Source organism: Gossypium arboreum, chromosome 11 (genome assembly GCF_025698485.1).
Source record: "Gossypium arboreum isolate Shixiya-1 chromosome 11, ASM2569848v2, whole genome shotgun sequence".
NCBI classification, from domain to species: Eukaryota; Viridiplantae; Streptophyta; class Magnoliopsida; order Malvales; family Malvaceae; genus Gossypium; species Gossypium arboreum.
Window position 1 is genome coordinate 92829848 of NC_069080.1, and position 27204 is coordinate 92857051.

Genomic DNA, 27204 nt, shown 5'->3' on the forward strand with positions numbered 1-27204 from the left:
TTAATTTGATGTTAGAGTTGCTTTGTAGCTTCTTCAAGTATCCCTTTAGATCTTATACTAATAGAAAGTTGAATCGAACTTTTTCCACATCCTTGATTATGCTTATGTTAATATGTGAAATTCAGATGATACTAATGTCTTACAAGTTGTATCCCATGATGCATGATGCTATTTATATCATAAAACACATGGTGTCACTTCATCCAAATAGTGCTTCTTAAACTAGGTTTGCATGCGTTAGTGAATAAACAACAAATTATTGAGGGAAGAAGAATAGTATCTCTTTAAATGCCATAGCATAAAGAATGGGCACATCAAGAAACAATACCATGAAACCAACATTTGAAGAATCATGTTTAAATCTAAGCCTCAACGACACACAAGTATACCGTACTAGATTTAACCAATTTTTTAAAATCACAACGATACCAATACAAATATGTCTTAATAATCACAAAGTTTAGAATCAAATTTTTACAGGTGCAAAGACAAACAAACTAAAAGCTGGAATAATCTAAATTACAACCGAGTAATTGAACTAAAACTTGCAACTCATAGTGGGATTCAGATACCTATATCTTGAATTTTGAATCTAGATACTTAAAACTCAAACCTCCTCTCTTACCAACTGTATAAGACTTTCATTAATGGAGATTTAACAACCGACATCAAAATTTATATAAAACAATTAATTAATATTACACAACCAAAACATGACTACCTAGACGATGAGTAGATCAAGGGGGCAAAAACAAAAGAAAGCATCTCAAAACTAGAAGCACCATTGACATAGTTAATTAAACAAGCATTTAGCAAGTTAGAAACATTCAAGTACCATCAGGCCGCATTAATCTTTTCCTTAACAGTGGGTTGTGGTCCTGTTCAAAACAATAATAAAATATCAGAAATATACAAGCTTGATAAGGTTTTGCCTATGTTAGCAAAATAAAACAAGGAGAGAAAGGAAGATTGAAACAAGAAAAGCAGAAAGACCCAGAAAGCAAGAAGACGTTAAAACATACCTTGTAAAATTTGGGTGTCATTGGGAATCCATGGAAAAAGCTAAATCTAAGAAGATGCCCCCACTCATCTATAGAGACAGTTGATTTGTTTCCTTCTAAAACCGAGAAGATGCGCCGGATATTGGGAAACTAGGGTAAAAATTTTAGGGGAGAAGAAGTTGGGGGAAATTTGGGGGAAATCGGGGAAATTGACTTTGGCAGAGAGTAAAGCAATTTTGGGCCACACAGAAACGACACCGTTTTAGTTAAAAAAATTTAGATTTTGTGGCGTTTTCATAAAACGCCACTAATAAAAATAACAACAAAGTATAAAACGACAGCATTTTGCTTCCATGGATAATTGTGGCGTTTTTCAATAAAACGCCGGTAAATTTTAATATCATTTAGCCTTTATATTTTTATAATATTATTAATTAATCAAAATACTTAATATTATTAACAGTTATTAATCAAAACTCTATACCTTAAACCATTAAACTATATCCCTATAACCTTAATCCCTAAAGTATATCCCTTAAACCCAAAACTATATCCCCTAACCATAAACCACAAAATAATAACCCCTAAGCCTTAACCACAAAATGTATAGATTAATCATAACCTTAAACTATATCTCTTGACCCTTAAACCACAAAATAATAACACTAATTAATCAATACTCTGAACCTTAAACCATTAAACTATATCCCCTACTAAAGTACCGGCCTAAACTATATCCCCTAAACCTTAAACCACAAAATAAAAACCCTTAAGTATTAACCCCTAACCCCTAACCCTTAAATCATAAACCCCAACCCTTAAACCATAATACATAAACCTTAAAATAGTAACTCATAAACTTTAAACCCTTAATCATATAACCTAAATCGTAAACCCTAAACTTTTTAGCGGCATTTTACCAAAAGCGTCGCTAATGCTCTTATTTTTAGCGGCGTTTTACCAAAAGCGCCGCTAATGCTCTTATTTTTAGCGGCGTTTTACCAAAAGCGCCGCTAATGCTTTTATTTTTAGCGGCGTTTTACCAAAAACGCCGCTATTGCTCTGTTTTTAGTGACGTTTTTGGTAAAACGCCGCTATTGCTCTATGTTTTACAATTTTTTTGGCGTTTTTTGATAAAACGCCGCTAAAAACGCCGCTAAAGACCTGTTTTCCTGTAGTGAGGCCATTTACACATATGTATACACATATCATATAATGGCACTTTAAGTGCTTTCGCATACTTATAATCAAATCCAGATTAATAAAGGCTTTATAAGTATAGTCATTTTTCATATGTAAGCACCATAGGTGTTTTACATTTACAAAAATATTTCCACATTTCTTTAGGTTTTATACACATGTTCGTTCCATTTAATAGTTTCAGTTTGTGTAGAGCCATAGTTTTATTGTTCTTTATCTTTCAAAACGGATTTGTCTACTTAAGTAGCAGTTAGTAAATTATTTATTTCTCAATCCAAAAAATTAGAAATCAAGATTTGTTTAATTTTTTAGAAACTGGACTCTGGAAACATTCAACCACAAATTTTCCAAAATTTATTCTCTTGTACACATATGCCAACAAATTTTTAAAGTTAGAACAGAGTTGTTGTCAAACAACTCTGATCTTTCTTTGCTCAAAAATATAAGTCATATGTATTCACAGTTTATTTTATTAAAAAATAGACTTAATAAGATTTTTAGACATATAAGGCTCATCCCCTAATTCATTTTAAACAAGTTTAACAGTTTTTTAAAGTCAAAACAGGGGATACAGACAATAGTTTCAACCTTCCCTCACTTAAACAAATTTATCTCCTATTTTATATTTGGATGCAAGATCTATTTGATCCAAAAAAAAAAAAAACTACACTTAGTAAGCTTTCAAACTACATGTGGCTCAAATTATAATTCAATTTCTATAATTTCTGGTGAATTTTCAGAGTCACGTTACTTGCTACTGTCTAAAACAGTTTTAGTGCAAATGTTGTTAACCAAGTCATTCAAGTGACATATTAAACACATTCACCCAATAATAACACATTTCATATTTATTCATATAATAAATCTCATGTTTATTACACTATTTTTATATTAATAACTTAAATTCATTATTTTCCTAAACATCTTAGCATAAGAGAAGTAAAAGTATCCAAGGGTACTTACCTTAATGGATACTATACAGCAGTTAATCATGCCTCCATAGGCTCTATTCCATCCTCAATTAAGCTTGTAAACTCCATTTTTATCATTTCATTATTTTCCATATTCAAAAGTATAATCCAAAATTTCATATAAATTCATCCCAAACTCAATCATGACAAATCATAGCAAATATCTTGTACCTTCTTAGAGTTCTCTCTTTCAAGCCATAAATTTTCTTACTAAAAATTATGAAACCTTAGGCTACAATAGCTAAAAATGATTAAGGAAATGAGCTTAGGGGGTTGATTTCATTACTTACCATATCCAAATCAACTTTATTTTCATAAGAATTTATTTATCTAATAAAATTTTCAAATTTCTTGCAAATTCACTGTTCCATTATTAGAATAATATCGTATGTCTAACTAGAAATTTTGAGGTGTTACATTTAAGTTGATTTATTTAATTTTTTTATTTTAACTCAAATAAATTTATTTAACTTAACTTGAATTTCATTTAAAACGATAAGTAGTACCGTTTAACTTTGTTAGCTCAAAAATTTATACTTTCATTCAATGGAATGTTGACTCCTAATCTCAAACGTCGGAATGTCAAGACTGAAGCAAATAGAAATTTCGTCTCTTCATCGTGGAAGTTCAAAACCAAGTCCCGCCTTACACGACAAGGTAGAAAATTAATTATTTCACCACTAATGTATTTTTTTTAAGTTACAAAAATATAAATAATTTCAATCAGACTCAGTCATTATAAACACATAATATAATAATTAAAACGACTTACTCAACCTTAACTAACTAAATTAATTAGAATAAATCAAAAAATTCACAAATTTTATAAGTTAGAAACTCAAATTTTAAAACTTAATATTTCAAAGCCTTTGTTAATAACTAATACAAATTCTGGAGTTTAACTTATTCGTCTAGGATGTTCAAAGCAAAATTCATATCATAGATTCGAGTCGTAGTGCCATAGTGTGTATATGACAATACTCTGGACGTGTTAATTGTACTAAAAAAATGGATAAACTATATTTAAGGTTGTGAAATTAATAGTAACTTTACGTATTGGTCACTCACTTTAAAACTCTACAAAATGGTCACTATATTGTTTAAAAGTTTTATTTAAGTCATTGGATTGTAAAGTTTTTCTTAAAAAAGTTCAGCTATCGAGCTCCAAATGGCGATTCAACTATCAATAGACGGATTAGTACCCATCAATGAGAAATAGAATATACCTTAGATTCAAGTCAATTTGACTGTTAGTGTCGAAGATCAGAGAAGAAAGTTATTTCGATTTTAGTTCACAGCTTCTAACATTTAAAGTTGTTTTATGAAAAAAATTAAATTGTAGAAGGAAAGGGGAAAGAGAGCTTTTGATTGGTTTAAGCGGTGTAAACAAAGAAGGTCGTGCAATAGTAATTTTAACAATCTAGTGACTTAAATGAAAGCTTTCGAATAGTTTAATAACAATTTTGTAACTTTTTGAAGTTGAGTGACCAAAATATAAACTTACTAATAGTTTAGTGATCTTGGATGTAGTTTACCCAAAAAAATTAATACTGTTTTATAACGTGTAAAAAGGGCCAAGTCAATGGCGAGAAAAGGAAAAACTGAGCAAAGTCCAAGCAAAGGACTAAATAAAAACGCGTTGGAAGGTTTTATTCCAACAAGTCCTATTAAACTATACATTAGGGGTCTCCCGTTCCCAACTCTTCCCAATTAAAAAAACACTCCTTTCCTTATCCCCATTTCTAAACAAAAAGATTTTTCTTTTTCATTTAAAAAAAAATTGATCTTCCTATGGCAGTTGGAAGATTGAAACCTTGTCTAAAATTTTGTCTTCCTTTCTTGTTGCTGTTCTTCCTTGGGTTCACTCAAGCGCAACAAGGGTATGTAAATAATCTGCAGCTTGCCTGTGAAGATCCAACCAAAGACAACAACATAAGCAGAGGGTTTTCATGTAACGGTGAGCAAAGATCATGTCAGTCTTACATCACTTTCCGGTCGGAGCCACCTTTTTACAACACTGCTGTCTCCATAGCATACTTGTTAGACGCTCAAGCAACCCAGATTTCATCTCTAAACAACCTTTCAGCTGATGTTTCTTCAATTACCCCCAAGTCAATGGTGGTTGTTCCAGTGAACTGTTCCTGTTCCGGCACCGTCAATGACAGCTATTACCAGCATAATGCTTCTTACACTATGAAGTTTGATTACGAGACTTATTTTTCCATTTCTAATGATACTTATCAGGGTCTTACAACTTGTCAGGCAATGAAAGCTCAAAACCCCATTGATTATAGGAATCTAGAAGTGGGTAATAAACTTGTAGTTCCTATTAGATGTGCTTGTCCTACTCATAATCAAATTCGAGCTGGTGCTAAATACTTGCTTTCTTATATTGTCACTTGGGGTGATTCCATTTCTTCTATTGCTGAGACTTTTGGTGCTGATGAGAAGAGTGTATTGGAGGCCAATGAGTTATCTGAGGATAATATTATATTCCCATTTACACCTGTTTTGGTTCCACTTTCTGAAGAGCCTTCCATGATTAAACCGCCTCAAAGCTCCCCACCTCCAGCCTCAGTCCCCCAAATACCAACTTCCTCTGTTGGAGAATCAGATTCCAAGTCTTCTAAGAAATGGGTTTTCATTGGTGTTGGTGTTGGAATCGGTTCCCTTCTCCTTCTTGGCCTAGCAGGGTTCTTGTTCTGTTTCTTCAAACGTCAACGCCAAGCTCACAAGGCCAGGCCAATAGCTACTGCTTCACCACCACCAATGCCACCATTCAATCTGAAACCTTTCTCGGATTCAACAACTTACACTCCAAACTCCTGGTCTGTTTCAATATCTTCCCAAGGGGTTCGTCATGCAATCGAATCCTTAACTCGTTACAAGTTCGAGGACTTGAAAGCTGCTACAGGGAACTTCAGTGAATCCAACAGGATTAAAGGGTCAGTTTTTCGAGGTTCTTTCCAAGGTGATGCTGCTGCTGTGAAAGTAATGAAAGGGGATGTTTCTTCAGAGATCAATTTATTGAAGAAGATCAATCACACCAACATTATAAGGCTTTCAGGTTTTTGTGTACATGAAGGAAACACATACCTTGTCTATGAGTACGCAGATAAAGGCTCAGTCAGTGATTTGCTTCACTCCAACAAGTTCCAAACTTCATTTACTCTTTCTTGGAAGCAAAGAGTTCAGATTGCATACGATGTAGCTGATGCACTCAACTATTTGCATAACTATATAAATCCTCCTTATATTCATAAGAATTTGAAGAGCAGTAACATTCTCTTGGATGTTAACTTTAGAGCCAAAGTCACCAACTTCGGGTTGGCAAGAACTATTGAGGACAACGATGAAGGTGGATTGCAGTTGACAAGACATGTGGTTGGGACTAAAGGTTATATGGCTCCTGAGTACATTGAAAATGGTGTGATCACGCCTAAGCTCGATGTTTTCGCATTGGGGGTTATTATATTGGAGCTTTTATCAGGGGAAGATGCTGCAAATGCTGAAAAGAATGATGGAGAAGAGCTGTTATCTGCATCTATCAAAGTGGTGCTTGAAGGGGATAATGTGAGAGAGAAGCTCAAGAACTTCATCGATCCTTCTCTTGGGCCTGAATATCCCCTGGATTTGGCTTTTTCCATGGCTCAACTGGCTAAAATCTGTGTTGCTCATGATCTCAGTGCTCGTCCTTCCATGGCTGACGTTTTGGTCACCTTGTCTAAGATTCTATCATCTTCATTGGATTGGGATCCTTCTAGTGAGTTTGAACGTTCCACATCTCTAACCAGTGCCAGGTAGTGAGATGCTATTACATTGGTGAAAGGGCCCAAGTACCAAAAAGAATAAGGAAATATTGTGACATTTTTCCTGCAATAGTACTAAAATGGAGTTTTCAAAACAAGACCATAATGTCGTATATTTGTATGAGAAATATTGTTTTGCAATGGAATAACTTAAGTTTCCCACAACTTCATTTACATTTTCATTATAAACGTTACCACAAATTCCAGACATGTTGGTCTTCGGATAGTTAAGCCAACTCGAAAGACATACTATACAAACTGAGATATAATCTCATATACGGAGACGGTAATTCGACAGAAAATAGAGTGCTCAACTAAACCTCTTCACGCGAAGTCTGAAACCAAACAATGGCGAGGGTCACAAGGGATGCATAAATCGAATTGGGTAACTTTTGCACCACTTTTCCAACACCAGGAACACCCTCAGTAGCCTTCTTTGTCGTCATGGCAACAGTTGGAGCAACAACCAAAGTGACAATCAGTCCCTGACTAACAACAATTAATGTGTTGGTCGTGAGCCGTTGAATGAATTCCACAAATTCTTCATGGTCAAGTTCTCCATCAAGGTTGAAGTCACACTCCTGCATAGGAAACAAATTAACTGATTTATACCATTAGCCATTACTATATAATGTTCATCTGTGAAATAGAGAATGGAAAAGACAAATTATAGAGAAAATGAAGGCCATTTGGTACGTAAATGCATCAATGTGTCACCTTCTTCCTATCAAATAATATCACCTTACACTCTACAAATATGCCCTTTTAAACTTCAAGAGCCCCCTGTTACCAAAAGCATTCAAGTTGGAAACCTGTATTCTAAAAAAAATAACAGCATACATATAATATAACACAAGCAGCGACATCTCTTAAGCGGTAGCTAAGTCCTCTGACAGTGTTCAATTAACCATATGCATATATCCAGATATGCAGGAAAGTACATCCTCAAATGCAGTCTTTTCTATTGCTGCAATAAGTTTTGGGGTTACCTGCATCATTGATCTGACTTGCTCTTTAGTAGGTGAATCAAAGTGTGGTCCAGGCAAAAGCTTATTAATATCACTACAGAAGAAACAATAAAAAATCTCCGGTTACATGATTAAAGAATATGAAATGACTGAAATTGAAGAACTTTTAAGCAAAATTCCTCACTTGTACACAAGTAGGACAGCAATATATAGGTTTTCAAAAGTTAAAGTAGCGCTTCCTGATTGAACTGTGATACGCTCATAGACCTTGTCACTTATTTTCCTAATCTGTTTCTTTTCCACTCCTTCCCTGCACAAAAAAAGTTAAACATCAACGCATATAATATAATTACAAACAGAGCAAGGTCACTTGTTCAGTTCTCATAAAGTCAAATGGTGGTACATTGATCAGAAAATACCAAATCAGTAAAGCATAATGATAATGGTCTATATGACAATTAAGTTATTTGACTACATTAAGTAACAAGGAAAACAAGAAGCCTTCCAAGTATTAGTTAATTTAGCAGCAACTAACAATTCCAGTCAACCAGGTCATCTAAGAATCATATTCTAAATACCCATTTCTTCAAAAGGATAATTAAAGACATGTTGTTCCTTTTTCATATAATCTAGAAAGACTAACATACACATTAACATACTACTAAACAAAGAACAAATGAAATATACAAAAAATTAAAGATTTCTAAAAATACCCTTTTATAATTCACATAAAAAAGACTAACCTCTAGGGGTCAACAAGGATTCAGGAACTTTGGTATTACAAATATCAAGAAAAAGGAAATTTTAAATTTTTTAAAAAATATTGCTTAAAAAGCTTACCGTGAAATTTGTCTAAGACTTGTCCCATGACTGAGTTCAGATGATGGCAGATATGAATTTGGTGGTGGGTAAAACAGCGGAGAAAAAATGAAGCAAATAAAGCAAAGAGCGGGAGAGGAGATTTGAGGCGGTGTCGTTTGGGAGGTAAGATTTTGGTTGGAGTAACGTGGCACATTCAAAGTGGAGGATATTAACGTAGAGAAAAGATTATATGAAATAGTGACGTATTTTTATAATTTTATGTCACATCAATATTTTTATCTTAAATTTTAAGATTTTATTCTGAATCTCCATTAACGTATCATGAGAAAGAAAGCCTAAAGGGTGATTTGCTTAAAAAAAAGTTTAATTCACAAATTAATGATTAAACTACAACTTTTTTCTCATCTTGATATATAAACCTTTTCTTTGTCACAATTAATACTTAAATTACATCTTTTTTCAAGTTAGTGTTTTCATTAGTCAAACCCTTAAGCCTATTTTAAAAAAAGACTTAATCCATAAATTAGTATATAAATTATACTCTTTTTTAATAATTTTTTTATCACAAATAGTACTTAAATTATTCTTTCTTTATTCATTTTACATCAAAATGTTATACCCATTAAAAAATTCTAACCAAATAATAAACTATGACATTATATAAAATTAAAAAATATTTTTAATTCTTCTATTTCTCTCTCATTAATTTTTTCTTTTTCCTTTAGTTTTCCTTCCTTTATAATGTCTACTAATACCAATAATGCTTAAAATTTGCCCTCTCAAGATTGAGACGTTGGCGACTTAATTCTATTCTCAAACTTCACCACATGCTTGCTCAACTTAATAGGATCAAAAAAGTTATTTCATCGAACAAGACTAATGTTTTTAGAATTGGACTAAATCAATTGATCGATCGAATTGGGAACTAATTGGGGGTATTCGTCTGAAGATAGGGGTTGAAGTGATTAACATATAGACCGATATATATTGGTTGAACCGATTTTCTCAATTATTTAAATATTTTATTTTTATGAATTTTTTTACTAATTTATTTGATTGAATTTGATGAACTGATCAAAGAAGGAACTGAGGCCTGACTGGTTCGACCACTGGTTTAATTTTGAAGAAAGAAAGAGAAAAGAAAAAGAATATATATAAGAGAAAATAATATTTTATCTTTTTTCTGTCACATAACAATTTTTAATTGGTTATCTTTTTTAAAAAATAAACTTAACGATTTAACTAACAATTGAACTAAGGGGTACCAACTACGGAAAAAATGTAATTTAGGTGCCATTTGTAACTAAAAAAAATGTTTAGGTATCAAAATGAGAAAAAAGAAGAAGGTATAATTTAATTACCAAGTTGTGCGATGTAACACCCCTAGCCCGAATCCAACACCGGGACAGGGCTCGAGGCATTACCGGAACTTTACACTTTCAATATACTAACTTGGATCACAAAATTTCATTTGAATTTAAAACCTTTTAATCATGAATATCTCGTCCCTTGTATAGGCCTTCGAGACCTATAACATATCAGAAAGCAATGCAGGACAAATACGGGCATGTTCGATTAACCTTGGGCTCCTCAGAAAATTTTCCTCAACATACAGGGACACACGCCCTTGTAGGTGGGCCGTGTGGACTCACACGCCCGTGTATCTGAGGGCACGCCCATGCCCTTCAACCGTGGGCAACACTGACTTATCAACACGGCCATGGAACACGCCCGTGCTGCCTGCCCGTGCACGAAACTGTCATTTTAACACAGCTGTGGCGCACGCCTGTGTGGCCTACCCGTGTTCAACTTTGAGCTAAAATTTTAAGTACAGGGGACACACGGCCATAGCACACGCCATAGGAGGGAACCGTGTGTCACACACGGCCTAGACACACGCCCGTGTGTCCAACCATGTGGACTTTATTAGGCTATTTTCCAAGCCTTTAGTCACCCCTTTCTACTACTTGTGCCCAGTGGTTATCAAGTTTGAGAGAAAACATAATTTTACGCTTGTAAATAATCTTAATGAAAATAATTGTATGGAAACCTCGTATCATTGGTTTCATACAAAAAGGTTATTTCCCATCTAGTATTATGGGTTCTTATGTGATTGTAGCACATTCAAAATTTGGCTCGTTTTTGAACTCATTGCCACTTGCAGTAACCCATCATAATAGAGCATAAACAAGCATATAAAGGCAGATCATAGCCTACTTTTAAATATGCCAATTTCCATGGCCTTATACAAAAAGATGAATGCATCTTTACATGCCTTCATTCGGCAATTCAAATGACACATATGACAAAATACTCAGAGCCCTATACATGCCATTAACAAAATAGAAGTGTCTTTATACCAAAGCTTGACTAGTTGATAGTGTGTTGCTTCTCCAACCGTCTTCCAATCTTTATGAGTCCTCGAGCTCTGTAAAATAGGAAAAAGAGAGGGGGTAAGCATTTTCATGCTTAGTAAGCTCGAATAATCGGAAAGTAAACTTACCTATTAATTAGCATTCATGAAATCATCCATTATGAAATGATTTCCTATCACATGCACTCAATCAATGAGTTAGTCACATAATCATGTATCATGTAATTTAACTAGATGAGCTTATCATTCAACATTTCATTCACATATATATATCCCATGTTAATCTCGTTGAGTTTCTAGGAAATCTCGATGGAATACCCATTATCCGTCAATTCACACGAATGATCATTTCATATATATACACTCTCGCGAACCTCACATCATATGGCAGGATTACAAGTCCAGGCTAAATCCCCCATTATATGAACTCATAAGGTGTTGTCCGGATTACCAGTCCAGGCTAAATCCTTTATAACGACAAACACCCTTAGTGAACTCGGATCTGAATTACCAGTCCAGGCTAAATTCAGACCCTAATTGGATTACCCGTTTAGGCTAAATCCTAAATGCACATATATTCTTCGGGAGGCTTGATCATTCAAGGAACACCCGTCCGAGCTAGATCCTTTTCATACTTGAGATCACAGATTACTCGTCCGAGCTAAATCCTTACTGCAACACATGCAGGATCTCACTTCACATGTCAATAAGGGTTTATCCATCGAATTCCCTCTGTCGACCTCATCCGAGGCATTTTTCACATGCTACCATCAATATGCATTTCCATAATATTTCATGCAATAATAAATGCAATCATCATGCATTCATAAATCATTCAATTATGCATATTAGGGGTTTACTTTAAGTTATCCGAACTTACCTGGTATTTCTTTCGGGATTGTATTTTGGTTATTTCGAAACCTTACATTTACCACGATCGACCTCTGAAATTTGTTCCCCGGGGTCTATAACAGAAAAATTAACTCATTAATACCCCACATTGTACATTTCAAGTTTTATATCTACCCCTGGTCCAAATGACCATTTTGCCCCTAACCTTTGACATTTTTTTTACGATTTAGTCCCTAGGCTCGTATAATTAAACACATGCAATTTCTATCTCACCCAAGCCTAGCCGAACATTTTTCTCTCTTATGGTAGCCCACATTATCCATTATTTTCTCATTTCTATCACACATTTACATCTTTTGCAAAATGGTCCCTATAAGGGTTTCTCATGAAAATCAACTAGGAACTATGTGTAATACACATTCATCTTTCATATCCCTCCATAATCCATCAAAATACAAGCAACTCATGCATAGGTAAATTTTCAAACATGAACCCTAGCATGAAATATGAGTAAAAATGGAGAGAGCAAGTTACCGGAATTTCAAAAATACAAAGAACATGAAAAACGAGGCTTGGGAGCACTTACTATTGAGCTTGAAAATTGAAGAAACCCTAGCTATGGTGTCCTCTAAATTTCGGCAGCTATGGAAAGAATATGAGCATATTTTTGCTCCATTTTTCCCTTTTTATTTCATTAAAATGCCTAATGACCAAAATGCCCTTATGCCCTTTTCTTTAAAATTTCATCCATGCAAGCCCATTTTCGTCCAAAAATTTAGAATTTGGGAAAATTGCTCTCCAAGACCTTCTAATTCATAATCTAAAGTAATTTCATAAAAATTTCTTCTAGAATCCAAGTTTTGAAATTTATTCAATTTAGTCCCTAATTTTCAATGGGACACCTTATACTTAGAATTTCTTCATGAAACTTTAACACATGCATATAGTAATATCCTAGGCCTCATAATAATCATAAAATAAATATTTTGATGTTGGATTTGTGGTCCCGAAACCACTATTCCGACTAGGCCTTATTTCGGGATGTTACATGGGATAAGCTTTTTTTTTTTAAATAGACTTAACGGCTTGACTAGTAGAAGTATCAACTTAGGGAAAAAAAAAAGTATTTTAGATACCACTTGTGAAAACAAAAAATACCAATATGGAAAAAAAAAAGTATATAGTTTAGGTATCAATTTATGTGTCAAGCCTTAAAAAAAACAACCAATAAAAGTTTATTTTATCTATCCTAATTAAAATTGGGAGTTTTAAATATTGTAATAAAACAGGCAAATTTTAATTATGATTATTTTTTGGGGAAACTACACTAATAGTCACCAAATCATTAATAAATATTTTTGGTCATTCATATATGAAAAGTTACAAAATAGACACCTAACTATTAGTAAATTTCTTTTTGATTAACTAATTATTCAATTTTATTTTTTAGCCACCAACTAGCTAACGGTGGCAGATTTTAAAATTGGCATGATAACAAATTTAAACTCAACATTTATAAATTATGTAAATTTAGTCTTGATTCTAAAAAAGTTAACCCTCAACATTTACATATTATGTAATTTTGTCTTCTTCTTCTTTTCTTCTTCTTCTTCTTTTTTTTTTTTTTTTTTGTAGTTTTGCTTTTCCTTATGACATTGAGGGTTAATTTTAATAGAATGAGAAAATATGAAAATTATTATCTTAAATTTTAAGTGTTTTCATTTTGTATATTTTCAATAAAAATTAGTGATAAATTTATTTTTCTAGCTTTTTAGGTAAAAGGCTCATAAAGAAAAGCAAAACTGCAAAAAAAAAAAAAAATCAAATCAAATTAGACAATGTGTAAATGTTAAAGGTTAGATTTTTTTAATCAAGACTAAATTTACACAATGTATAAACGTGGAAAGAAATGTTGAAACCTACAAGGCCAAACTTATAGCTAAAGGCAACACATAGAAAGAATGTATCAGTTACGAGGAAACCTTCTCTAATAGTCATGCTCAAGTCAACCCACATTTTGTTATCCAATACAGCAACTTTCGATTATGAGATCTAATAAATGGATGTTAAGATAACATTTTTGAACAACTATCTTAAAGAAATCATCTATATGGTACAATCCACCGAATATACAGCTAAAGGAAATGAGCATAAAGTTTTCAAATTGCTAAGATCCATATATGGACTTAAGCAGACATCCTACTCATAGAATCAAAGATTTGATTAAGTGACCAAAACCTTTGGATTTGAGCAAAATGTTGATGAACCTTGCTTTTATAAATGGATTGTGGATGAAAAGGTAATCTTTGTAGTTCTTTATGTCAATGATGTACTACTCATCTAGAAGGGTGTGGGGAAATTTTCATTTATTAAAATGTAGTCGACCGAACAATTTAGCATAAAGGATACACACACAAAAATTTGACCAAAGATCCCTTAAACCACAAGCCAATGTATTAGACCCTTATACAGCTTTATACAAGACACCAAAACATACCAAATTCAACTTATTTCACTCAACCTGAGTGTCTAACCAATATGTCTCATTTGGCATCACAATTCAATCATGAAACAACAACTGTTCATTACCATTCATACCAAGATTTTTCATGCCTAAACATACTTATATAATCATCATTACTTTACCTAAGATATCAATAAGCAAGGTTCAATAAGTGACCTAAAACATAAGAGTCTAATTTCACAATTTAAACATACCTTAATTAATCATGCATCTAATTTCACAATTTAAACATACCTTAATTAATCATGCTTTTAACCATTTTATACTATTCAAGCTATTCACTCAAAATATCAACAATTACCAACATCAACATCAAGCCATGTTATTACCTAAACTAAGTGTCAAATAGGTACTAATCACTTAATATATCAAGGTTACTTATAATCTCATAACCAAGGTACTAAAACATGATCATTAGCTTGCAAAATAAACATCGTATATATATGCCACAATTAACCAACTTTCCAAATTCAAAAGTCTACTAGATCAAGTGACGGTAGGTATGAGTTTCTCGCTAATCCGATCAACACGTTTCGGACGTCCAAAATCTACAGAATAGTAGTAACCTAAGTAAGTATATAAAATACTTAGTAAGCTCATACAATATAAACAAATAGCTTACCTTAACCATTCAACAATTACATGAATCCATATGAAACAAATTCACCTATCATAGTATTCAAACATCAACCGTATAAGATTTAGTCCAAATCACATATATAATTTCAAATGGTAAAATACCGACTTTAACTCAAAATTCATCATGAATCCTTTCCAATTTATCACTTTGCATCACTTCCATCATTAAAATTTTCATCATATATCCTTGTCATATTTATTCATATCATGAAAAAATTCAACAATTATGGGTCAATAAGTAATGAACATACATACATTCAAAGTTCATAATTCATCCACATTAACGTCACAAATTCACACTATATATCCTTTGATTTACTGATGGATCTTTGTAAAAGGAACTCAATGCACGAGTGTGAGTAACATTTGATGCTCATTTGAGCTAATCGTATACAGAAATATGTGTTAGGTTAACCATTCGAGCTAAACCATTGACAATATAAAAAAAATAGCCTGGCCAAGGCTATATATACATGTAAGGTTACCAGTCTAGGTTAAACCTTTAAAATAACAACAAATTATCAGTCCAGGCTAAATCTATGTCACATGTATATCTGAGTCTGCAATAAATATTGGATTTCGGTCCAGAACGAGAACCAATTAGAAACCTCGTGTATGAGACTTTTTCTCAGTCCATCAAAATTATCTCAGAATTCAATTTATTACCATATAGTTCGATTTTCATTTCACCAGTTTATATATAAATAGTTAACAACATTTAATAAAAAATTGTAACCACAAAAGGTATTATGAACTTACCTGACAAAACGTCAAAGCTTTGGATACCAGGGACTATTTGAAAATTTTACATTTTTCGCCTAAGTCAACAACTTTATCTATATAATAGTTAATATTTAAAATATCAATACCAATCTCATAATAATACTCAAATTCATGCTTATAATCTTTTAATTTCATTTTAAATCATTTCCTTAAACTTTTACATATTACTCAATTTAGTCCCTAAAATCAAACTTATCATAACTTTCAAAATTGGACTTCAAACTTTAAACCAATTTCAAATACATTAAATTTCAGCCACCTACTATCAAAAATCATGGAAATTACATATCAATTTCAAGATATTAACAATTTAGTTATTATGTTCAAAATTAACAAAATCACTTTATAAAATAGTCTTTAAACATTTAATAGCCTCCAAATCTACCATTTTCTATCAAACACAACTAATATTCATCAATGGTAAGTTTTAAAATCTTTAATGATTTAAAAGCGGAGGTATGGGTGTATACTGAAAAAATATATAGGATTTTTCTTATGTAATTTATCACCTTTTACCTAAAATTGTTGTTAAAACTAAGTAATTGTTTAATAAATTAATGAAATATGCGAAAATATGAAATTAGGATATAGAAATTATTAAAATGTGATTGTATGCTTTATTATATAGTTTTTGTCGAAACCAATTTTTATTTTGAAAAAAAGGGATCGACTCTAAAACAAAGTGTAGAGTCACCACCAATCCTTTTGTTTAGGTGTGATTGGATTACCTAATAAAATATTTTATTTTATTTAAATCAATTTTGGCCTACGAAATTTGAGAGAATGAGTTCGGGAGCCGGTTACATACGAGGAAGGATTAGCACCCTCGCAATGCCCAAAATTGGTACCAAATTGATTAAATAATGTACTTATGTCTAAGATTTTAAAAAAAATATTTTGAAATTTGATTTCCTTTAAAACATTTGAATGACTCACATTGGATGTTAGAATTCTCTTGTTTCGAAGGAGTATAGTATCACATCCAGCACGTTAGGACACAATCCTTTAAACCCTCAAAACCACGATCAATTCTTGATTTCCAAAAGCTCCTACGTTTGAAAATCATAAAAGGATATTCGACTATTTGGTCCAATGAAAAACTGAAACTCAACACGTTAGGGCACGATTTCTCGGATTTCTAAACATAGAACATTGCCTTATTTTAAATTTTAGAAAACACGGACGAAATTTTAAAGGGATATTTGATTATTTTGGACAAACGGAGAATCGAAACTCAGCACGTTAGGGCACGATTTCCCGAATTTCCAAACATTAAACATTGCCTTTGTTTTAGGAAATTTTTGAATAAACAATTGTAAAGCTAGCTCAAAACGCATTAGTTTGATTTGAAATAAAATGGAATCATTAATTTTAGAACAATAAGTTGAAAATTACAATGCAACACTTGTGAACGAAAGGCGAAATTACAAACATGGAACAATATACAAGAACAATGTACTATACTTAGTGAACGAAAATAGTATAAAGGGAAAAATAAATAAATTAACAAATATATAAGAGCCATTAGGACACATCCTATTTTGAAAAACATTAATAATCAAAATAATGGAAACTAAAATATAACTAATCAAAGAAACATATTAGAATAAAATATAATCAATTTTCAAGCATAGATGAATGATAACTGAAATAATAATACAAAAGACGAATAAATAACACTTAATAGTCATATATGAAACAATATGAAAAAACACACAATATACAAAAACAATATGGAAACTAGGAACCAATATAACACAAAACAAATTAAAACCATATGAAAAATTTACAAATGAATAATGCATGCTAGAATTCAAATAACTTATATGTATATAAAACTAAAAAATATAAATGATTATTAAAATATATGTTATGTAAAAAGAAATTAAATAAATAATATATAAAATAATTTCAAATAAAAAATGATTTAATTAATGATATATATAAATGATATATATATAAAGATACTAATATATGAAAGTATTTAAAATAAATAAAATATACAATTTTAAATAGGATCCTTAAAGGAAACAAATTATACATAAATAAATTTAAAAGAATATATATATATAATAGATTTAAAAGAAAATATTTACATAAAATAATATGAAAAAATAATGTATATAGAATTGAGCTAATTTTATCATAAACAATATATGTATAATAACATATAAGAGTATTTAAATGTAATATCATACACAATTTTTGATATAAAAGGATCTTTTAAAATAATAATTTTACAAATTAAAAAAAAGTAAATTATCAAAGTAATTCAAAATGTGTAAAAAAATAAATTAAAAAATGAATGTTAAATGAATTAGAAAATAAATTATACAAATTGAAATAAAAAACTCAATTGAAATAAAATCAAATTCAAAGAGATAATTAATAAATGAAATAAACTATTGAAATTAAGAAAAAGATTAAAACGCAATACGCGCAAATGCACAGGGATCAAAACTAGAAATATTCCAGATCCCAAAATGCAGCGCTTAGGCACGTACCAAATTAGATCTATGCGCAAATTACAGAGATAAATTTAAAAAACAAAGGAAAACAAACAAGGCTAAATCGAATGAAAGCGCGAAAGGGAGGACCAACCGCGCAAATATCCCTCAAAGATCAAAGCGTGGATCCAACCGAGCATGGGTCGGATCATCGGGTCATAGTTCTTAAACGGTGTTGTTTTGGAACCATTGAAATTGGCTTAAAACGACGCCGTTTTTGGTCCTTTATAAAGGCTAAACAAAGCCAAATGAACCATTCGGCCGAACCAAAAATACAACCCTAGCCTCCCCATTTCATTTCCCTCAGCTGAACTCTAGACTCTTCTTTTAAGTGCCGATCTACTATAGTGAACAGTGACCAGCATGCTCGAGCCTCGGGGTTGTTCTCTTTCAGCCTTAAGATCCCCTTATACCTCGACTTCAACAAAGCAGAAGGAATCTCATGGCATATTTACAAGGTAAAACTTCATTTTCCTTTTCTTTTCTACTTTCAAATGCGAAAACGAAAGACCAAAAAGAAAGAAACCGAAAGAAAACTAAAAAAAAAACTCAAGAAAACTTAAGTCAGAAATCACCTTTAAATTTTGGTTGCTTTTTGTATTTCAGTATGCATTCGTAATCCCATTTACAGTATACAATCGGCCTTTTTATAGTCGAACCAAAAGAAAAAGGAAAAAAATAATAAAAATAAAAATGTAAATACAAATTTCCTTTTTCTGTTATTGCTTTCTATGTTATTTTGTTCTTTTTGCAGGTTCTAAGGATGCAAGGAGTGCTGTACGGAGGAAGAGGCCCTGGTGACGTGGAGGCCGTGCGTGGGAAACCACTCGTGGAAGCCCGAACCCCTAGCTAGCTACGACGCTAGCATGTTCTAGAGTCCTCTAGAGTTTCTGGTACTTTCAAACTGTTGGACCCCTTTAGGCCGTTTGTAAATTGGGCTAGGGATTAAGTTGGGGGGTTTTGGGTATAATGGGATTTTGGGCTAGGGTCTAGGCCAATAAATTAGGTTTCATTTTGGGGTTTCAATTGGGTCTCGGTTAATGTTAATGTTTTCGGGCTATGAACCTTTTTGGGTTTTTATTTTTATTTTTTTGTTTTATTTTGGTTTTGGTTCTGGTATAGGCCCAAACGAAATGGGCCTATTACAGCTGCCACTCTTTGCTCATTTTTGTGTACGGTAATGAAGCAAAGACCTTAAAAGGACCGATTTTGCCCGGGTCTTGATGAATCTTTGACTTCTTGGCACTTCTATTTTCAAGTAGTCCTAATCGATCCCACCGTCTTCAGGGGTATACTCCTCTAGAACTTGGGAAGATAAAATTCACTATCTTCGATATGCTCTATTGTTGCATCAGGGAGATACAATCTTTAGTCTGCTTCCTTGCTACCTCAAGAAGATAAGACTATAATCGTCAATCTGTTCTCTTGCTACCTCAGAAAGATAAGGCTGGTGGCTAAAATCTGCTCCCCTACTACCTCGGAAAGATAAGATTCACCATCTTCGATCTATTTAACAACTGCTTAGGGAGATAAGATCTTCAATCTTCAGTTTGCTTCCTTACTACCTCAGGAAGATAAGACTACAACCGCCAACCCGCTCTCTTGCTACCTCAGTGAGATAAGGCTGGTGGCTAGAATCTGCTCCATTGCCGATACATAGAGATAAGATTCACCGTCTTCGATCTGCTCCACTACTGCTTAGGGAGATAAGATCTTCAATCTTCAGTCTACTTCCTTGCTACCTCAGGAAGATAAGACTACAATCGCCAACCTATTCTCTTGCTACCTCAGAGAGATAAGGCTGGTGGCTAAAATTTGCTCCATTATCGACACATGGAGATAAGATTCGCCGTCTTCAATTTGCTTCACTACTACTTAGGGAGACAAGACCTATGAATTAACCAATATCACTACACTATCCTTTAGGGACATAATCTGTAAAATCGGTTTCATGTATCTATGCTTATGCCAAAAATTAGGATGCTATGATTGAAATGAATCAAATGTTCCTAACTAGATGCAATACTTATGTCAAATAATTAGGACACTATGATCGAAATGAATCAAATGCTCCTAACTAGATGTGTTATGATATATGAATGCAAAAATGAGAATGATCCTTTTTTTAAATGCTTAAGGTATCACTGCTCGTTGTTCATCAGGGCATTATTACTGACGTATTATGCTGCCCTCTCGTTTGGCTGGTGCTCTTGATAAAAAAACTCAAAGAAACAATCATATTCTGCTCAGCAAGCTTGCCCCGCTGTAATTTCAGAGCCCCTTTCACTGTACCTTCTGGGACATAAAGTTTGTACTTCCCACTGCAAATTCAAGGGATTTCTTCTATCCATCTTGCTGCAACTCAGAAGTATAGGATTTGCATTATCTTCAATCAATTTGATCTGTTACACCATTCCCTGGGTGTAATGAACAGATGTATATGCTTGATATCTGCATAAACATAAAATACCATTTCCTTTTCTAGAGAATAATCCCATTGCTCGTTCTTTGCCGGGATTATAACACCAATGTAATTTTCTTTTTGCTCAATCAATATCTTTAACAGAAAATCCAAGGAGATAATTTCAATTTGGGCTTAAATATTTCCAACCCTTAAGCTTGGTGAGTCTTAAATAATAGTCCTGTTTCAGGTTCTTATATTATTTAGAAGCTTCCAGAGTAATATGTGCAACTTCTATTGTGAAAATATTACTAGTTCATTAATCATTATTTTAATGCAACATGCTTGCAACAAATCATAATAATGGATAAGAATGGAATTGAATTTGAGCTCAAAGTGAATAAATTATCAAAAGAATAAAAATGGCAATTGGTTTGGGAATGCATATCTTGAAAAGGAAAGAATATTTCAAAGATAGCCAATTTATTATGAATAAGATGAAGACTAGGTACCCCTGATATCGCAAACTGAGTTTCTCTGTACAAACTTCTTGAAGACCAATTTAAACTTGACATGTGTTTAGGAGATCAGAAGTACTTTGTCAATGCCCCAAGATGCAACATACCCCTTTTCCTTGTTAGTTCAGGTATAGCAAGATCATCGCCTTCCCTATCATCATTTGAGCTACCCTTTTTGAGTTTTCAACTCAAATCCCCTTTGGTCTCAAGGCGCCCTTTGCGGGTTTTCACCGTGGCCTCTTATTTTTTTATTTAATTTCATTTTTATTGGGTCTCAAAGCGCCCTTTGCAAGTTTTCACCTTGGCCCGAATTTTTTCTAAGAAGGTCTCAAAGCGCCCTTTGCGGGTTTTTACCTTGGCTTCTTTCTCTTATTAAGTGTAGTACTTTTTGACTGAATCTGAATTCACTGGATTGGAAAGTTTTTTCCATCCATTTCAGCCAGAATTAATGCTCCTCTGGAAAAAGCTTTCTTCACCACATAAGGCCCTTCCCAATTTGGCATCCATTTCCCTCTAAAATCCTTTTGTATAGGAAAAATCTTTTTCAAAACCAAGTCTCCCTCATGAAATTCTCTTGGGTGAACCTTTTTGTCATATGCCCGTATCATTAGTTTTTGATATATCTGACCATGCTGGATAGCCCTTAGCCTCTTTTCCTCAATTAAGTTCAACTGATCATATCGAGACTGTATCCATTCTACTTCATCTAACTTTAGTTCTGACAAAACTCGAAGAGAAGGTACCTCCACTTCAATGGGTAAAACTGCCTCCATTCCATAGACCAATGAGAAAGGCGTTGCCCCAATAGAAGTTCTGACAGATGTTCGATAAGCATAGAGAGCAAATGGTAACTTTTCGTGCCAATCTTTATAAGTTTCAGTCATTTTTCCCACAATTTTCTTGATATTTTTATTTTCTGCCTCTATCGCTCCATTCATTTTTGGCCTCCATTCTGATCTTGAACTGACTGCAGACCTCTGGTATCATGCTGTTATTCAAATTTAATACATTGTCAAATATAATCCTTTTAGGCATCCCATATCGACATATGATTTCCTTCTTTAAAAATGTACTGGCTGCCGATTTAGTCACATTGACATATGAAGCAGCCTCCACCCACTTGGTGAAATAGTCAATAACCACGAAGATGAAACGGTGCCTATTTGAAGCCTTCGACGAGATTGACCCTATGACATCCATGCCTCATATGGAAAACGGCCATGGGGAAGTCATAACATGCAAAGGTGAAGGAGGTACATGAAATTTATCGCCATAAATTTGACATTTGTGACACTTCTTGGCATAATTGATGCAGTCTCCTTCCATAGTAGACCAAGTATATCCAAACCTCATAATTTGTCTAGCCATTGTGAAACCATTAGCATGTGTTCCACAAACGCCTTCGTGAACCTCTTCCAAAATTTTCTTGAATTCCACAGTATCCACACATCTCAATAGTACCTGATTCTTTCTTCTTTTGTACAGGATCTCCCCATCTAAGATGTAATCACAGGCTAGCCTTCTCAACGTCCTTTTATCATTCTCCGTTGCTTGATCAGGGTACTCACGATTTCTCACGTATCACAATATATCCTAATACCAAGGGTGAGCATCTCTCTCCTCCTCTTCTATATTGTAACAATAAGATGGGGCCTCACAAAGACTCATCTGGATGGGCGTTACATCTTCTTGTTTGCTCACTTAGATCATGGAAGTCAAAGTAGCCAAAGCATCTGCCATCTAGTTTTCATCACGCGGAAGATAATTAAAGGTAATATTATCAAACTCCTCAACTAACCCCAACACTAACCTTTGATAATTGACCAATTTGGAATCTCTTGTTTCCCATTCACCCCTAAGTTGGTAAATCACTAGCGCAGAATCTCCATATATTTCCAGTGTCTTAATCTTGCGTTCTACAGCTGTACGGAGCCCTATGATGCATACTCATACTCCGCCATATTATTTGTGCAATCAAAATCCAATTTACATGTGAATGGATAATGATCTCCGCTTGGGGATACCAAGACTGCTCTAATTCCATTACCCACAGCATTTGAGGCTCCGTCAAAATTCAATTTCCAAGAGTGATCTTTTGTAGTGTCCTCTTCGGTAGCTGCCACATACATTATCTCTTCATTGGGGAAATCAAAATTCAAGGGCTCATAATCTTTTAAAGCTCTACTGGCCAGAAAATTTGCTATTACGCTCCCTTTCATGGCCTTTTGGCTTATGTAGACTATGTCAAATTCAGAAAGCAAAATTTGCCACCTAGCCATCCTTCCATTCAAGACATTTGACTCCATCATATACTTTAGAGGATCCAACTTCGAAATTAACCAGGTCATATGGTATAACATGTATTGCCTCAACCTTCGAGCTGTCTAAACCAAAGCACAACACAACTTTTCAATTGGCGAATATCTCAACTCATACTTAGTGAATTTCTTACTGAGGTAATATATCGCCCTTTCTTTTCTTCCTGACTCATCATGCTGACCAAGCACATATCCTATAGAGTTATCAAACACTGCTAAATACATATTAACGACCTATCTGAGCTTGGAGGTGATAGCACTAGAGGACTTGACAAGTACTTTTTAACCCTATCAAAAGCTTTATGGCATTCATCATCCCATTTTCCTAGATTGTGTTTTTTAAGAAGACGAAATATAGGGTCACATTTCTCAGTTAATTGTGAAATGAACCGAGCAATGTAATTTAGTCTTCCTAAGAAGCCTCGAACTTCTTTTTGGGTACGTGGTGGAGACAATTCTTGTATAGACCATACTTTTTCTGAATCAATCTCAATTCCCCTTTCACTAACTATAAAACCCAATAGTTTTCTTGATCTAGCCCCAAAGGTACATTTTGTTGGATTAAGCTTTAGCTAAAATTTTCTCAATCTCATGAACAGCTTTCTCAACACTTGGATGTGTTCCTCTTTAGTTCGGGACTTGGCGATCATATCGTCAACATAAACTTCGATCTCTTTGTGTATCATATCATGAAATAAAGTCACCATAGCCCTTTGATATGTTGCTCTAGCATTCTTTAGCCCAAATGGCATTACCTTATAACAGAATGTGCCCCACAAAGTTATGAAGGTAGTCTTTCCCAAGTTTTCAAGATGCATCTTTATCTGATTGTATCCCTAGAAGCCATCCATAAAGGAGAACAACAAGTAGCCAGTCGTGTTGTCCACTAGAGTATCAATGTGAGGTAATGGGAAGTTGTTCTTTGGGCTAGCCTTATTTAAGTCTCTATAATCCATACACATTCGCACCTTTCCACCTTTCTTAGGAATAGGCACAACATTGGCTACCCGTTCTGAATACTTGATCACCTGAAGGAATCCCGCATCAAATTTCTTTTTGACTTCCTCCTTTATTTTTAGCACAATGTCTGGCCTTATCCTTCGAAGTTTCTGCTGAACTAGCTTACAATCTTCTTTTATAGGAAGGCGATGTACTATAATATCGCACCCGGGCATATCTTGGTATGACCATGTGAAAACATCTTTGAATTTCTGAAGCAACCCAAGAAGGTCTCGTTTTGTTTCTTCAGTTATGCATGTTCTAATTTTTACAACTTTCCCTTCTTCCAAAGTCACCATGTCCACTGTTTCTTTATAAGGCAAAATTTATTTTTCCTCTTGTTCTACTATCTTTAACAAATCTGGAAATAAGTTACAATCTCTATCATCTTCGAAGTCCTGAGATCCCTCTAAACACATGTCTTGCTCAAAAGGTGATTCCGAGTCAGTAACAATGTCACTCATGATATTGATATCCGGGGACCTATTATGGGTACAAAAATATACAAGGAATAAATGAATTTAAGAATTATTGTCTGTATGGTATGATTATGAATGGAATGAAAGAATGATTGTAGAAAGTCCAAAATGGATCAAGATAAATACTCAAACGGAAAGCATAAAACAATTACTTATGGAAAAAATGAAAGAATATTTGCTCAAAATGATAGTAAAAATGTACTTCATTGAAATAATGATGTTTGAACATGAGCCTATTTCACAAAGAAAACCCTATTGCCACTAGGCTTAAAGCAACATGTTTGTTTTGAACATTACTCTAAGTAAGGTCTAAAAACTACAGGAAGGTCTTCTGCAGTCTAATTTTCTAGAACACTCCCAGGCTCATAAGGGCGAATATCTGCCAGAGTCCTCCCTTCAACTGCTTCTTTAAAAATGGCATTGATGTGAACATTTTATAACATTTTTTCAATGCTTTTTTCCTCTGGCATCCTTCTTTCAGGATGAATAATCCCTCCCGATATGAAAGTCTTGGATATGTGAGGGATTATCATGGGCTCCCACTTGATTTCTTCACCACTCAAACGTGCCTTTCTTTTTTCCTGCTTCTTTTCAAATTCTCTTTTTCTTTATCTTGCATCTGGATTGAACTCCAAACCAAAACGGTCATACTTGTCCTTCAGCATCAAAACCTCAACTCTTCCCTAGAGACATCTCCCAAGCCCCTTTCCTGGTAAAACTCCCTTTCCTACCATCAATTGTAGACCCATCCTCATAGTTGTGGATATTTTCGGCTCTGGAATCTTGCCTCCTTCAGTGATGAATGTTGCATTTACAAACTCCAAAGACTGAATTCAATTGCTTCATCATCTGTCTCTAAATATGGTGCATCACTACTTACAGCTGCAATAATATATTCTTCAGCATTTATCATTACCAACCGTCCTTCTGATACTAACTTTAACTTCTGATGTAATGACGAAGGCACTGCCCCTGCCGAATGTATCCAAGGTCTCCCTAACAAGCAGTTGTAAGAAGGCTTAATATCCATCACTAAGAAGTCTACCTCATATGTAGTTGGGCTAATCAACAAAGGTATTTCTATTCTTCCCATGACTCTCCTTTTCGTGCCATCAAATGTTCATACTATATTCTGACATCCTTTCATGTGTGAGCTATCCACAGGTAATCTTTTTAATGTGGACAAGGGTAATACATTCAATGCTGACCCATTGTCTATCAAGACTTATGGCAACATGTATCCTTTACACCTGGTGGTTATATGCAAGGCTTTAGTAGATCCCATACTTCCTGGTGGTATCTCATCATCATTGAAGAATATGAAGTTATTAGCACTTATGTTATTAACCAACTGATCCAACTTATTGACAGGATCGGTCACGTACGTCTTATTTATTACTTTCATCAATACACTTCGATGTACCTCTGAGCTTAGGAGCAAAGCTAATATAGATATGCGGGCTGGTTGTTTATGCAATTGTTCCACCACACTATACTCACTATGTTTTAGAAATTTTAGGAATTCCTTAACTTCCTCCTCTTTTGCTGGTTCATTAACACGCACCCCAGGTTCAACCGCTTTTTCTTTCTTTTGTTCCATCGTCAGATCTTTTCCTTTTACAGGCTCTGTTTGGGCATTTATCAAATCATAGTGTTTTCCACTACGTGTATGAGAACCTATATTTTGATCCTCATTTAAAGCGCTGACTGAACTCTCTTTTCCTAGGACTGCTACATTACAATCGTAGTTCCAAGAGACCCTTTTGTTATCCCTATAAGAAAAAACTACTGGCTTCTGAATTATGATCTTTGGTGCCATCTGAATTCCCACTTCACTTTTAGGACGTGAAATAATGATCATAGGATAATTGACTTTTGGAACCTTCGCTATTGACTCTGACGCGTATATACACCCTTCTTCCTTAGCTTCTTCATAGAATTCTATCTCTTTGTTATCCATCAGGCCCTGAATCAAAGCTCTAAACTCTTCACATTCTTGAATTACGTTCCCCTATTTATGATGGAACTCACAGTAGTTC

General features: G+C 33.8%; 1 protein-coding gene and 1 pseudogene across 1 annotated transcript; one reads left to right on the plus strand and one right to left on the minus strand.

Annotated features, from left to right (window-relative positions):
• Positions 1–4780: 4780 nt before the first annotated feature.
• Positions 4781–7146, plus strand: LOC108474195 (protein LYK5). The gene has a single exon (XM_017776123.2). The coding sequence runs from the start codon at positions 4964–4966 to the stop codon at positions 6974–6976; it is 2013 nt and encodes a 670-aa protein (XP_017631612.1). The 5' UTR covers positions 4781–4963; the 3' UTR covers positions 6977–7146.
• Positions 7137–8817, minus strand: LOC108474196 (uncharacterized; annotated as a pseudogene).
• Positions 8818–27204: the final 18387 nt, after the last annotated feature.

Coding starts and splice junctions, on each gene's coding strand:
- LOC108474195 (XM_017776123.2), top strand. CDS start 4,964: ATGGCAGTTGGAAGATTGAAACCTTGTCTAAAATTTTGTCTTCCTTTC.